This window comes from Medicago truncatula, chromosome 7, assembly GCF_003473485.1.
Source record: "Medicago truncatula cultivar Jemalong A17 chromosome 7, MtrunA17r5.0-ANR, whole genome shotgun sequence".
Classification (NCBI taxonomy): domain Eukaryota; kingdom Viridiplantae; phylum Streptophyta; class Magnoliopsida; order Fabales; family Fabaceae; genus Medicago; species Medicago truncatula.
The window spans coordinates 27603103-27615836 of NC_053048.1; the positions used below are offsets into that span (position 1 = coordinate 27603103).

At 32.6% G+C, this 12734-nt stretch overlaps 1 protein-coding gene across 2 annotated transcripts; it reads right to left on the minus strand.

Moving 5' to 3' along the window:
- Window positions 1-3033: 3033 nt before the first annotated feature.
- Window positions 3034-12336, minus strand: LOC11424135 (uncharacterized). 2 transcript variants are annotated; one of them, XM_003622907.4, is made up of 9 exons: window positions 12176-12336; window positions 11857-12007; window positions 10122-10441; window positions 9805-10010; window positions 9150-9296; window positions 7362-7486; window positions 6453-6657; window positions 4010-4263; window positions 3034-3664 (listed from the first exon to the last, which is right to left on the minus strand). In XM_003622907.4, exons 2-9 carry the CDS (start codon window positions 11967-11969, stop codon window positions 3496-3498), a joined length of 1539 nt encoding a protein of 512 aa, XP_003622955.2. In that variant the 5' UTR covers window positions 11970-12007; window positions 12176-12336; the 3' UTR covers window positions 3034-3495. The 2 variants fall into 2 exon arrangements, with proteins under 2 accessions (XP_003622955.2, XP_003622954.1); XM_003622906.4 differs by having other exon boundaries at window positions 9805-10015; window positions 10118-10441.
- Between the last annotated feature and the right edge of the window lie 398 nt (window positions 12337-12734).

The following is a 12734-nucleotide window of genomic DNA, read 5'->3' on the forward strand; positions in this document are numbered from 1 at the left end:
TTAATTCTTCTATTAATTTTTCTTTTTTAAATAAACTTCATAGAGGAACTTGAGATTGTTGTTGTGTCCATATCATAAACGTGCATCAAAGAGTTTTCCCCGAAATAGTGGTGATATTACATTTTACCCTTTGGTAGTGGTGGATAAAAGGCAAAGAAAATGCTCTTTGTCCCTTATATTTTACAATATTATTTTATTCTCTTTCAACTTTTGATGAACATTTCCCTCTAACCACTTGGGATATATATATCAAATGATGAACAAGTAAGCACGTCAAATAAAGAAACCGAAAATTACATATGAAATTATTGTTATTTTTGACAGAAAGTATAAAACCATTTATCACGTGACAAATTATCAAACAAAAGCAGTTATATTTATTAAGAAAATTTCTTGGTAGCTAAATTCTTTTTAAAATGGATTTTTTTAATCCATTTTAAAATTCTTTATTTATCTCTCTTTATGTATCTGTAATAAGTATATATAGTTCCGAAATCACTTATGTACAATTTCGGTTTTTCTTTTAAATTCTTTTGTGAAAGGTTTTTCTTTTAAATTAATATAATAGTAAATATAATAAAGTATAAAAAGGTTTTATATATAACCAAATAAGGAAAAGAAGGAAGATCTACTTTCAAAATTCTTATGTCGTTTGTTTCTACGGCACATTTGATTTCATTGCCAAACTATAGTGCCATCAGATACAACCATGCAATAAAGATAGTAATTCTTGTGGTCCATAAAAATCACAATAATTTCTCCGACATAAGATGTTGATGTTGCATTGGAAAATAATGGGGGATGAAAAGCGTTACTAATGATGATGAGACCCAAAAAGATAAACATTTCATTAACATCAAATTATTGGTTGGTATCTTCGTTATTTGTTTTGGTTCGGAAGTTTGGATAGTGATGCTTTATCAACCCCTTAATCATGCCTCTCATATAAAACATTCAACAGTTTTTATTACAAATAAAATAATAATAATCATCAATTACGTGCACTATTAAATAATAAAAGTTCCCCTAAAAAAATATTACATAATAAAGGTGAAATGGTTTATAATTAAACCTTTTTTTTTTTTTTTATAATTTAACAGCAAAAGTTTAAACACTGGAAGTCTTTTTTATAAATGAAGATTGGAACCTTAAGTTACGGATTAATTTGGTGTAAATTATTTTGCATAATTATTTGTGGGAAGTGTTTACTAAACAAATATTACAGCACATCATCATGATGAAATATGAATATATTTTTTTGGTAAAACATGAAATATGAATATTAGATGGCGGTCTTAAAAAAATTTATAGGATCGGTGCAAAGCTATTAAACTTTAATGTTATATAGAACATTTGAAACAGTTTAAATTTTTACTCATTTCAAATACCATCATAGTCAAGATTTACCCCTCTCAAGTTTTATATATTAGTAGAATGTTAAGAGTGTCTTAGGGGTATTGGTTAAACAATCAAAATTGATAGGTCTTTATAAAAAGGTAGTAGACAGTAGTGTAATTATTACTTCATCAAAAATAAAAACTTGCATTTTCAAGTCAAAATTTCTATTTAAAGATTTCTTTTTTTGGTGGTGGTCAGAGTTTAAACCTCAAACCTTATATATATTATGCATTATCCATACCAACTGAGTTAAGCTCACGAGAGCTATTTAAATATTTCTTAGTTAGTGCACTAGTTAACAAAATCCTATATATTAAGTGTACAAATAGTATTTACCGATTATTTGTGAGTTGTGACACTGAATCAAGTCCATTTGTTTAAATTTGGCATAAAGATGTTTTGTTCTCTCAAAATACAACAATTCATTTGGTGCCCTATTTGTTATTTAAAATTAGTTTTTTAATTTAAAAAAATGCAATGTAGTCCATTAATTTTTTTTTTTTTTGAGGGAATGTAGTCCATTAATTTGTTCTTTATTTCATATTTATCTTTTAATGCACGGATACGTGACATACTATATGGAAACTTTATCCTAATTGTTTGACAAAGGACATTACATTGTTGAAACTTAGCATTTCCCTAAACATATATATATATATATATATATATATGAGTCAGGATCCATTAATACCAAATATCAACGGATTCGTTAACATCAAATCTCAACCGTACATTATATTTAATCATTTGATGATATATTACGGATCCTGTCTCTAATAACATATCTTTATTTTTTTTTAATTTGTCTTTTAGGGGAACATATCTTGCTTGTTAATTGTTGGATGCTCTAGCTTTGATTAACTTAGGAGCACATTCAACAAGATACACAAATCGGTGTTTGTGTTGACTACATATTACATCTTGCTTAAGTGACAATGCCAACAATCTTCTCCCAAATGTGTCTTCTTTTTGAAAATTTCAAATGTAGTAGAAGGACCTACATTTGAAAACTTCATCTCCCACGAGTTCAGATTTAACTTCCTTACGAGATCCCATATGGTATTAGTAGTAACCATATGGGATCTCATTTTCAGCCCTTTATTTACTATAAAATCTCCCTCGTTCCTAAAAGTGTTTGGAAACGGCATAAGTTGTTCAGAAGTGTACTTTCCAACAATACAAAATTACTACTATTTTTTTATATGTGTACACAGTACACCTTAACTTATGTTGGTATGGAGAAAGTTTTACCCTATATTTACTTGAGTTATGAAGGAATTCGCTAGATTAGTTGCAAACTGTGAATTTAAATCTCTTACATGCTCAATGAATTCCACGTAAAAGGAGTGTTAGCAACAAACTCTCTAACACACATTTCAACACAACTTCTATTGATTGATATTCTTATAGATCCATATAACTTGATGAAAGGCAAATAAATTTCAACCAATAGAAAAGTATGTTGGATTGTATATAGTTTGGACCCACTATTATTGAGATTTGAGACTCTAAAAATTTACGAAATAAAATTTTGTATTTTTTATTTTGCAATTGAATTAGTAACACATACACTAGCGAGACTCGACATAACATGTCATCACAACCAAATCCACTTTTTATCAGTGAGACTGAAAATTTATGAAATAAAAAACTGTATTCGAAAGTGAGAAAAAATTACTACATATTGCAATTTGAAGATGTTGCTCTTTGCAATTTTACTCAAGTGTTGAATGAATCCAAATCAAGTAATACTAATTTCGAAGCTAAAATTGGCTTGATCTCAATATCAATATGGATGTGCTTTTCATGTATGACAATTGCTTTTCTGACTTCAATACTTCCTAAAAACACAAGTAAAATACTAAAATACCCCCAGCGGTAGTTAACTGCCGCTGGGTTGTTTGGTCATTTACTTGTGTTTCTAAGATACATTGAATGTCAGAACAGCAATTGTTTTCATGTATATGTAATAAACAGTGAAAAGCCTCAAACGACCAACTGAAAGCAATGCTATATTTCGAATTTGATTTAATCTAAACTAGAATTGTGACATAAATGAGGGGGGAAACAACTGTACTGCAAAAAACTGTACTAAGCTCACTTCCATTTGAGGGACTGCCTAATGCCTGTATAAATGAGTCCTAAAGACCTGCCAATCAAGCTAACCAAAAAGAATGAGATAGCTTCACTTGCTTTATTAATAACTGTTCTAACAATCGGCATGGTGATGTCAGATAGCTCAAGAAGAAGGCTGAAGTAATACCTCCTGCAATACATTAGCACTAACAGCAATTAGATTTATCGAGGGAAAAACTCTTCAAAAGTTGGTTTGCCTTTAAAGTGAGCGAGTAAAGGTGCATGGAGATCTAATGCTTAAACCACTGTAATAAAAGTGAATAATTTTTTGTTGCTGAAAAATAGCTCTCTTCCACTAATAGAAGATTAGATCAAATATTAGTAAAGCATATTTTCATAGAAGATTGCATCAAGAACAGGATGGAAAAGTAAGGAACTCTAGAAAAAATAGACAAGCAATGACCAAATGAACAAAACATAAAATGCAGGGACCAGACTTAATTATGCCTAAATAGATAGGGCAAAGAGAACATACCATCCTGTAAGGGCTCTTAATTCCTTTGTCCGTTTTATGGGCATTGAGAAATGGTTTATCGCAATACAATATAACTCATGTGACATGGTTTTTGAACGTTGCTGGGTAAGATTCTTCCACCAACTTTGTTTGTCAGTCTGACTGCTGTCCGGTAAATCAATGGGTTGGCTCTCAAGTGTACACAAGTCAAAGCGATCCTCATACATTGACACAACTGTGTCCATGTTGTGGTACAACCACTGGTTCAAAGCCACCTGAAAGGAAAGTATAGATGAAAGTCTCGGCAAAATTTTATCCAAATTTTAAATAGTGGAAAAAAAATTTAACAATGTACATCTGATTAAGTGTATATAAAAAATAAAAATAATAATAATTTGCATTTGACCGTCTCCTTTCCTGGGGTGCCAAAATAGAACCCAAAATACTCTCAATTTACCTGACACAGAATTTAAAGACAAGGTTGGAATAATTGAGATATTCTATTTCTCCTTTATTGTAACTGGAAACTGATTATGTACAGTTTTTATTCTCTTGTATCTCATTAATTACAATACCTTCACTAGCCTATAAGAAAGTTGGTGCCGGAGCTCCCCGTCTTGGAAGACTCTGCGTCTGCTCCAAAAACACTTGCCACTTTCATTGCAGAAAAACCCCAATTACCTTTGTTGTGGAGAAAGAAACTTAGCGGACTTCACTGTGAAACAGCGGACCCTTTTTCACTTCCTTCATTGCAGCTATTGGCACCTTAAGGGTGCCCTTAGCAATGCAGAACATTGTGGGTCGCATCGCCTTCCACCATCAATTTGATCAGAGACCCACCAAACGAAGCACATCCTTAACACCGATCAACCCCAGCGGGGCTAAATAAAGATGGTACTTCCACGTGTTGCCATATAGGACTCGTGCACTTAGAAAGCCCTAACTCCTCAAGACAAAGTTTCTATTCCGTGCAACTCTCCAAGAAAGATTGTGAATTTTCACCAAGTCTGAAGAAAAACCAGCTTCCCTCAGTCTCTCTGTCCCAATCTCATTGTGTTGTTGCATGGCTAAAACTACCTTGGTGGGTGAAACTACCTATAGTTGACCGGTTCATACCACTCTTGAAGGGCATAAGAAACTCAACCACGTCAAAGGTCTGCTTCAGCCAAAAAAAGTGTTCATTTCTTGTTATTGGACAAGTTTAGAGTCTATTCCTTAATGGTGTCTCGAATATGGCTTCGTCATAGGTGTCTTGGTCATCTTTTACTCAGTATTCTTGAGCCTTTGTTTCCTCATTTGTTCACAAAAGAATTAATTGAGTATTTCCATTGTGATGTTTTTCAATTAGCAAAACACCATCCTGAATCTTTTTTTCCCAGTAAAGATAAAGGTATTGACTCTAATTCAAATATATGGTGCTAAGTGGTTTCTAGCCTTTATTCATAATTCTACTAGTATCACATGACTTTTTCTCAAAAAACATGAAATATGGTTTCAATTCGTAAAATCTATTGAAAGGCTATGTTCTAATAAAGGCAAAGTGTACGTAGATCAAAATCTTTCCCAATATCTCGAAGAAAATGGTGTTAGTCAAGAACTAAAGTGTGTTAATTCCCCACAACAAAATGGGGTTTCAGAGTTCTTATCTTCCAAATATTTGTTCCAAAATTCTGATCCTATTTCCTATGACCCACCAATTACCTTATAAAAGCAAAATGTAAACGTGCCCAATTATTCTAAATCTCAATTGTGTCAACTAAACAGCTTCCATGTGGCACCAATATTTTATTACAGCCATTAATTAGTTGGAATCCCTAAATCAATACGAGTAGCATCAATGGACGAAAATTGGGTTTGAGTCGGGAATAAGAGATAAATGTATTGGAAAGAAATAAGACCTGGGAGAATGTTGATAAGTTGAAATACAAGATAATCGTTGGTTGCGAGTGGATATATAGAGTGAAATATCGATTTGATGGTACCTGAATCAATTATAAGGCAAGGCCAATTGCAAAGAAATATACCCAGACAATCAGACGTATGTGTTCGACAATGAGGAGGCATTTGCCTCATTTGCAAACATAAATGCTGTCAAAATTGTTTTATCCTTGGCATCTCACTTTTGGTGGGAGTAAACAATTACATGTTAAAAATGCATTCTTGCATAGAGACCTCGAGGAGGTGCATGGAGATTCCAACAGGACACCAATGGAGAGAACAAGGTATGCTGATTGAGGATGGCCTTTTATGGGCTTAAATAATGAATTTTTTAAAATTAGATGTCAAGAATGGATTTTTTAGAGTTAATAATTATATTTTGTAGAGAAGAATGTCACTTTGAAGAACCGCCATAGAAATGTTCACTAAAAAGAATCACATTCAGTTCTCACAGCTCCAAGACAGAGTAAAAAAGACCAATATGTGTAAACAACATAATCAAGATCCATAAGCATGAAATTTGTACCTCATTACGTAATTTTTGGAGTTCTCTGGTGGACAAAGCACAGAATGACACCTCCAAGCTATTTGTTTTACTTGACACATCACTATCAACAGAAATAAACTCCAGATAGAGGCTTGCAACCCCATCTGCCAGAGCCATAACTAAATCTTCTAAAATGGAAACACCATGGGTAGCAAATATACGGGAATCATAACAGCAATCATCCCTGACAAAATAATGATGACTGGTGAGTGTCCTAAATCAAAAGACTGTATTGAAAAATGAATTTATAAGTTATAGTAGATCAAAAGAAAAATATGAGATGGCATTTTGACTCAATAATAGGCTAAAAACAAATAAAAGGGCTAACTACTCCAATGTAGACAGATATTATTAATCCAAGACGTGTTTGCCTTTGTAAGCTAGGCAACAACGTGACTGTAAACCCATGCTTTCAGAAACTATGGAGCGGTTCATATATGGGATATTCCTGCTAATAAATAGCACTCTTCCTTATTTTTTGGCCAACAAAACATATTTTCAGTACAAGGAAAGATAACAAAAGTCTTTTTATTTTGGTTATGTTTCCAACGAGAAAAAATGGAAAGGTTTAAGACATATCCCTCATGACAAAAGGAATGGTTTGCTTGTCAGAAAACTAACCTACAAGTTTTGCGCCCACTAGTAACTCAACAAAACGAGCTACTGTTTTACTTTTGTTTAAAAGCATTCAGCCGTAGACCAAATACCCGAGAAAAGATGCGTAGAATTTAAAGATAATGAAAAAATATCTAAATACCAAAGGACAGTCAGTATGAATGTTACACAAGTATTCTCACATTGTTTGAAATATTCATGCTTAGTTAAATAACGTTACATTAAATGGAACCAGAAAAAGTAAAAATAAAAAGTGTAAGTGAAAAAAATTACCTGACCAAACCATAAGTAAGATACCAAAGTAATTCTGAATACAGATCTTTCTTGCCAGACCTTGTAATGTTCTGTACAATAACATTATCCCCTTTCACTCCTTCAAGCATCATAGAAACAAATTCCTAAGAACAATGTCAAAGAACTAAAATCAGATAATTTAATAAAACATGTGGATTATTGGATATGTACTCAATAGTTTTCTTTTCAATTTTCTTTATCAATGGCAGTCAAGAATTCTAATGAGCCTACACTACTCAAAGGCACTGCAATCCATAAAAAAACACAAAGTTTTGCTACATTGTTTGTTTTGCTGCTAAATGAGAGAGCCTGTTGGCTCCTATTTAGGCATCTTTGCTTTTTTGGAACTTAGCTCTTCCAAAGTCAAGATGCTCCTTAAGATTTTACAGAGAAAAGTACAAATTTATAATATGTTGTCTCATATATATCAATTTTAGAATGTTCTTTTGTCTCAAATTCTTAGTCACTTTATAACAATAGTTTATTTTTTTCACTAATACCCTTATTTATTGATATATCCGCCTACAAGACTATAATTAATCCTTCGTATCAATCCAAGTATCTAACAACAACAATAAAGCATTTTAGTCAAGAGAACATATTTTATCGTCGCAATTAGTACAATAAATGATTTTCTTAATGTGTGTATTACCTTAAATGACAAGTAATATGAGACAGGGGATAGGGAGTATTTGTTTGGAAAGTCAAGAAACTGAAATCATAGTAACATTTATTATATAATTTAGGCTTAATACATGCTTTGGTCCCTTAACTTATTTTTGAATTTCAATTTGGTCCCCTAACTTTAAATTGTCTCAATTTGGTCCCCTAAGTATACCTCAGTTTATCCAACTGGTCCTTTCTATTAGTTTTTGTCAAAAAAACGTTAACTTTGTCCATGTTGGCTACAGGGACAAAGTTAACGTTTTTTGAAAAATACTAACATAAAGGACCACTTGGGTAAACGGAGGTATACTTAGGGGACCAAATTGAGACAATTTAAAGTTAGGGGACCAAATTGAAATCCAAAAATAAGTTAAGGGACCAAAGCATGTATTAAACCTATAATTTAAGTTATCTCATATCCAGTAGATTTTGCAATCAATGTTATAACTTTAGAAATCAACCCCTCACAAATGAATGGCAAGGGACTGCTTATAATAGACCTATAATGAGTTTGACCTTCTACTAGATCACATCACAGCAGGAGATTTATAAGGTAGCCCATTTTTAGTAAAATTCCATAATTTTTTTTTTTAAGTCCATAATTTTTTCTTCAAAGTGAATTCGCCACTTTTGAGAACCCAAACAAGCTAACTTGATACATCTCATGGAATTTTCTTGAAAACCTGATATCAGAGTATTATGAAAATGGTCTATCTCATGATTTAATAACTTGAAATTTACAAGTTTTATATAAATGAGATATCATCCCATACGCATACCCTGGTTCTTAGAAATTTAAAAGGGCAACCCGGTGCACTAGAGCTCCCGCATATGCAGGGTCCGGGAAGGGGTCCCACCATTTGGTGTATTGTACGCAGCCTTACCCTGTTTTACACAAGAGGCTGTTTCCAGGACTTGAACCCGTGACCTTTCAGTTACATGACAACAACTTTACCAGTTGCGCCAAGGTTACCCCTCTGGTTCTTAGAAATTTATTGTACACAAATCTATCCAACCTAGATCAGTAATTTACTCAAATGTACCTAATGGTACTGGTAGAAAGGCCAAACATTTATTGATAAATGTACTTTCTAAAATTACCTGGTGAGTGTTGCCTTTTACAAGGAAAAACTCCTTCTCCAGCCATGTAGCACAGATAGAATGACATGATCTTTGTATTACTTCAGAAAAAACTTTGACTGGATCATCCATACCAACAGAACTCGAAACGCTTGACATATTATTAACCTTTAAAAAACTTAATTAAATACAGTACAGAATAATTGTAAAAATAGCTTACACCAACTTAATCACATTTGCAATGGCATGCATATTTTAGTTTGGAAATGAATTATGAAAAAGGCAATGAAATGTACAGAGAATCGAGTAGTTAAATTCAAGAAAATATATTAATTTCAAAGTATAGTAGTTAAATTCAAAATTGCTGATCCATTGGTATTCTAGAAGGAAGAAACTAATGCAGTAAATGAGTGTCTGGGATATTACAAAAAGAAAGTAAGATAGTATTCTTTAAGATTTGTTTTGAATAAATTTTGTAAAGAGACATATATCCCACTTCAGACTATCACAATCTTAAGTTTTCGCTCAAGATATGATATCTAAGACATAACAAACCAGAAGTCATTTGAAACATTTATTGCATTCCAAGTTACAACTTGTCAAAATTCCAAATCATACCAAAATAACATAACATGTGCAGATGAAAAACAATGAAAAAACAAATTACAATCCCTACCTCTTCCTCAACTTGTAGAAAAGCAGCCCAAAGTAACCTTAACTTTGGACCCTCGGCAACAGCTTTTAAACTCAAGGGTCTTTTTGCAGATTGAAGGATGATGTCCCCCGCATAAGCCTCTTTCTCTAATGCATTTAGAGAATTCAAAAGTTTTTCTCTCACCACATCTAATACATAATTTGACTCAACTTGATCCTTTTGCTGCACTGCACTGCAAAAGAGACAAAAGTTATCAAGCAATTAGAGACGTAACCATCATATGTCAAAAATAAAAACAATTCAACCATGATATCTTTGACTTTCTTACCCTTACCTACCAGAAATGTCTGAGCTGTCACGTAATGCATTTTTTACAGAATTGTTCTTTTGATCACGGGTATAAGATTTGTCAACAGGAATTACTCCAGCCATATAAGTGAGCAATATACTTCCCATCAAAAGAACCTGATTAGCAACTGGCACCAAATTAGATGCTGTTCCACCATCAGAGTCAACCAAAGCTCCTATGCCAATGCAATTTAAAGGGAATGCCCGAAGACGGTGAGTAATTTTTAAATCTGCAACCCCAAATACACTCGGCTTGAATTTTTGCAGTGTAAGGAAATGAAAAAATTCACATTCATTTCTGAAATACTTTCTGCAGCAAAAGGAAAATATTGAAAGGTCAGAGTCAGACAACCAAATTCATGATACCAGGCAAGAGAAGCAACAAAGATTCCACTGGTTGTACAGAAACAGGAAAGCCATACTTACTACCTATCAAAACTATGTATTGAGAAAACAGGGTGAAGTAGCAGAATAATCAATATTGAATATACTCTTAAAATCCCAGTAATGGCAATAAACAGTTCGTTGTTGATTGTGGATCGTGGAAAATAGCGGATTGTTCAAATTCCACTATGCAACTGTGTTATAATGCCGTTATATCCGCTATTTCACAATATTTTGTACTAAATATTATCACAGGACAGTAGTGGTTTGTTCAAATTCCATAATGCAATAGTGCTATAGCGCCGCTATGACAGCTATTTAACAACACAAACATGAAATCTTGATTTACTAAAATACGATAATATGCAATATAAATATGCTAATAGTAATAAGTAAGCAGATTCCAATTTTCAGCCTTCACTTTTAAATAGCCAAGAATTACCAAGTTAACAACAACATATAATGGTTTATTTATTTATCAACCAGTTAAACACTTTGCATCTTCCACTCTCAATCTTTTTTTCTCTTCATTTATGTTGCTTTGTTAACTGATCAATGATAAATAAATCCATGATATATACAGTGTTGAATTCGAAGATCTTGTATCCAACATTCTAAATAATTTATACAGTCGTAATTTAATAACTAATAATCAGTGTTGTTAAATAGCAGCGCTGTCTCGTGAGCTTAGCTCAGTTGGTAGGGACAATGAATACTATATGAAAGTTCCGGGGTTCAAACCCCGGCCACCACCAAAAAAAAAAAAAAAAATAGCAGCACTATAACGCAAAATTAACAGCGCAATAGTGCTGTTGTGTAGCGGAATTTGAACAAATGTTATTTTCCGCGGTCTGCAATTGACAATATTGCTAAAAAAATACACATTTACTTATAATTTTAATATCTTATCATACATTAACATACAGTGTTACGATGAAATATCAAATATTTTTCAAACGAGAACTTTCATTTCATCTACTAGATTAGTTAATTTCAACATCTAAATTGAAGGCAAAAGCGTGTTAAGTTTGACATCAGATATCAATGTATTACTGACACTTCCGATAGAAGGTGTGTCCAATGTATTACACTAACGTACGTGATTACATTCAATTAATTCATTTTATAAAAATCTACGGGTGTTGACGTGTGAGTGTCTGTCTAGTGTCTGCTTCAGTGCTTCATAGCATGTAAAAATCTACCAGTGTCAGTGTCATGTCTAGAGTCCGCATCAGTGCTTCATAGCAGATATCAATGTAATCTAATCTAATAATAATAATAAAAAATAAAAAATAAAAAAATAAAAATAAAAAATTGACTAATCAATAATGATGGTGAAACCTTCGAATAGTCTTGAAATTGGTAGTTTGGTGAGGGAAGGGTGAATGTGTAAAAGGCCTTTTCTGCTGCATATGCAGCTTAACACAGAATGGGGAAGTTACACATTCCGCCATTGATAAAAACTTGTGCAACTACATGCGTATTTCACCGCCTGCAACACAATTCAGAAACTAGAAACATGAATTATCAAAATGTATGAACACGAGATCCAAAAAGCTAACCTAAATTAATATAATCAGAATGAGAAACTAAATGGGAAAAAATGAAACGATAATCTGAAGGGAAAAGGGATGAGAAATTAGGGTTGATAGCAACGTACCAGTGGAGAGATGGAGTTAGTGGGAGAGTGAAGTTGGCGGGGAAAGCAAGAGGAGTGATGTGATGAGGATGAGGATTGGATTGGAATTGTGCGTACCTCTTCGTTTCTTCAAAATCCACTTTCCTTAACTCTTAACTGACCAATCAGGGTTTTTAATTCATTCATGTGAAAAATGTGACATATCCTCCGGTATATTATTATAAGCATAAATTTATATTCTACATTCGTTTAAATAACGATATACGTGATTTTTACTATATATTGTTTATATTATTTATTGAATTAATCTAAAATATTCACTTTTGCTTATAATGTTGACAAGAGAATGTATGTTTTCAGTGTTAATCTTTCGATTTTAGGGTAAAAGAGTGAAAGAACTTTGGTAATATCAAGTTTGATCAGAAGGATCTTTTTAAGTAAAGAGTTGAATTCAAATTTTCCTTAAACTATTTTTTTTTAATAGAGTTTATTAATCATATGAGTTTAATTGTTTGGTTTGTTGTTATTATTATGTGATGTGAGAATTATTTTTTTAAAAATGTTATGTGAAAATTGGAAC

Coding starts and splice junctions, on each gene's coding strand:
- LOC11424135 (XM_003622906.4), bottom strand. CDS start 11,969: ATGGCGGAATGTGTAACTTCCCCATTCTGTGTTAAGCTGCATATGCAG. Junction 10,016..10,117: donor AGCTCAGACATTTCTGGTAG/GTAAGGGTAAGA, acceptor TCTCTTTTGCAG/TGCAGTGCAGCAAAAGGATC. Junction 4,264..6,452: donor TCCAAAAATTACGTAATGAG/GTACAAATTTCA, acceptor CTTTCCTTTCAG/GTGGCTTTGAACCAGTGGTT.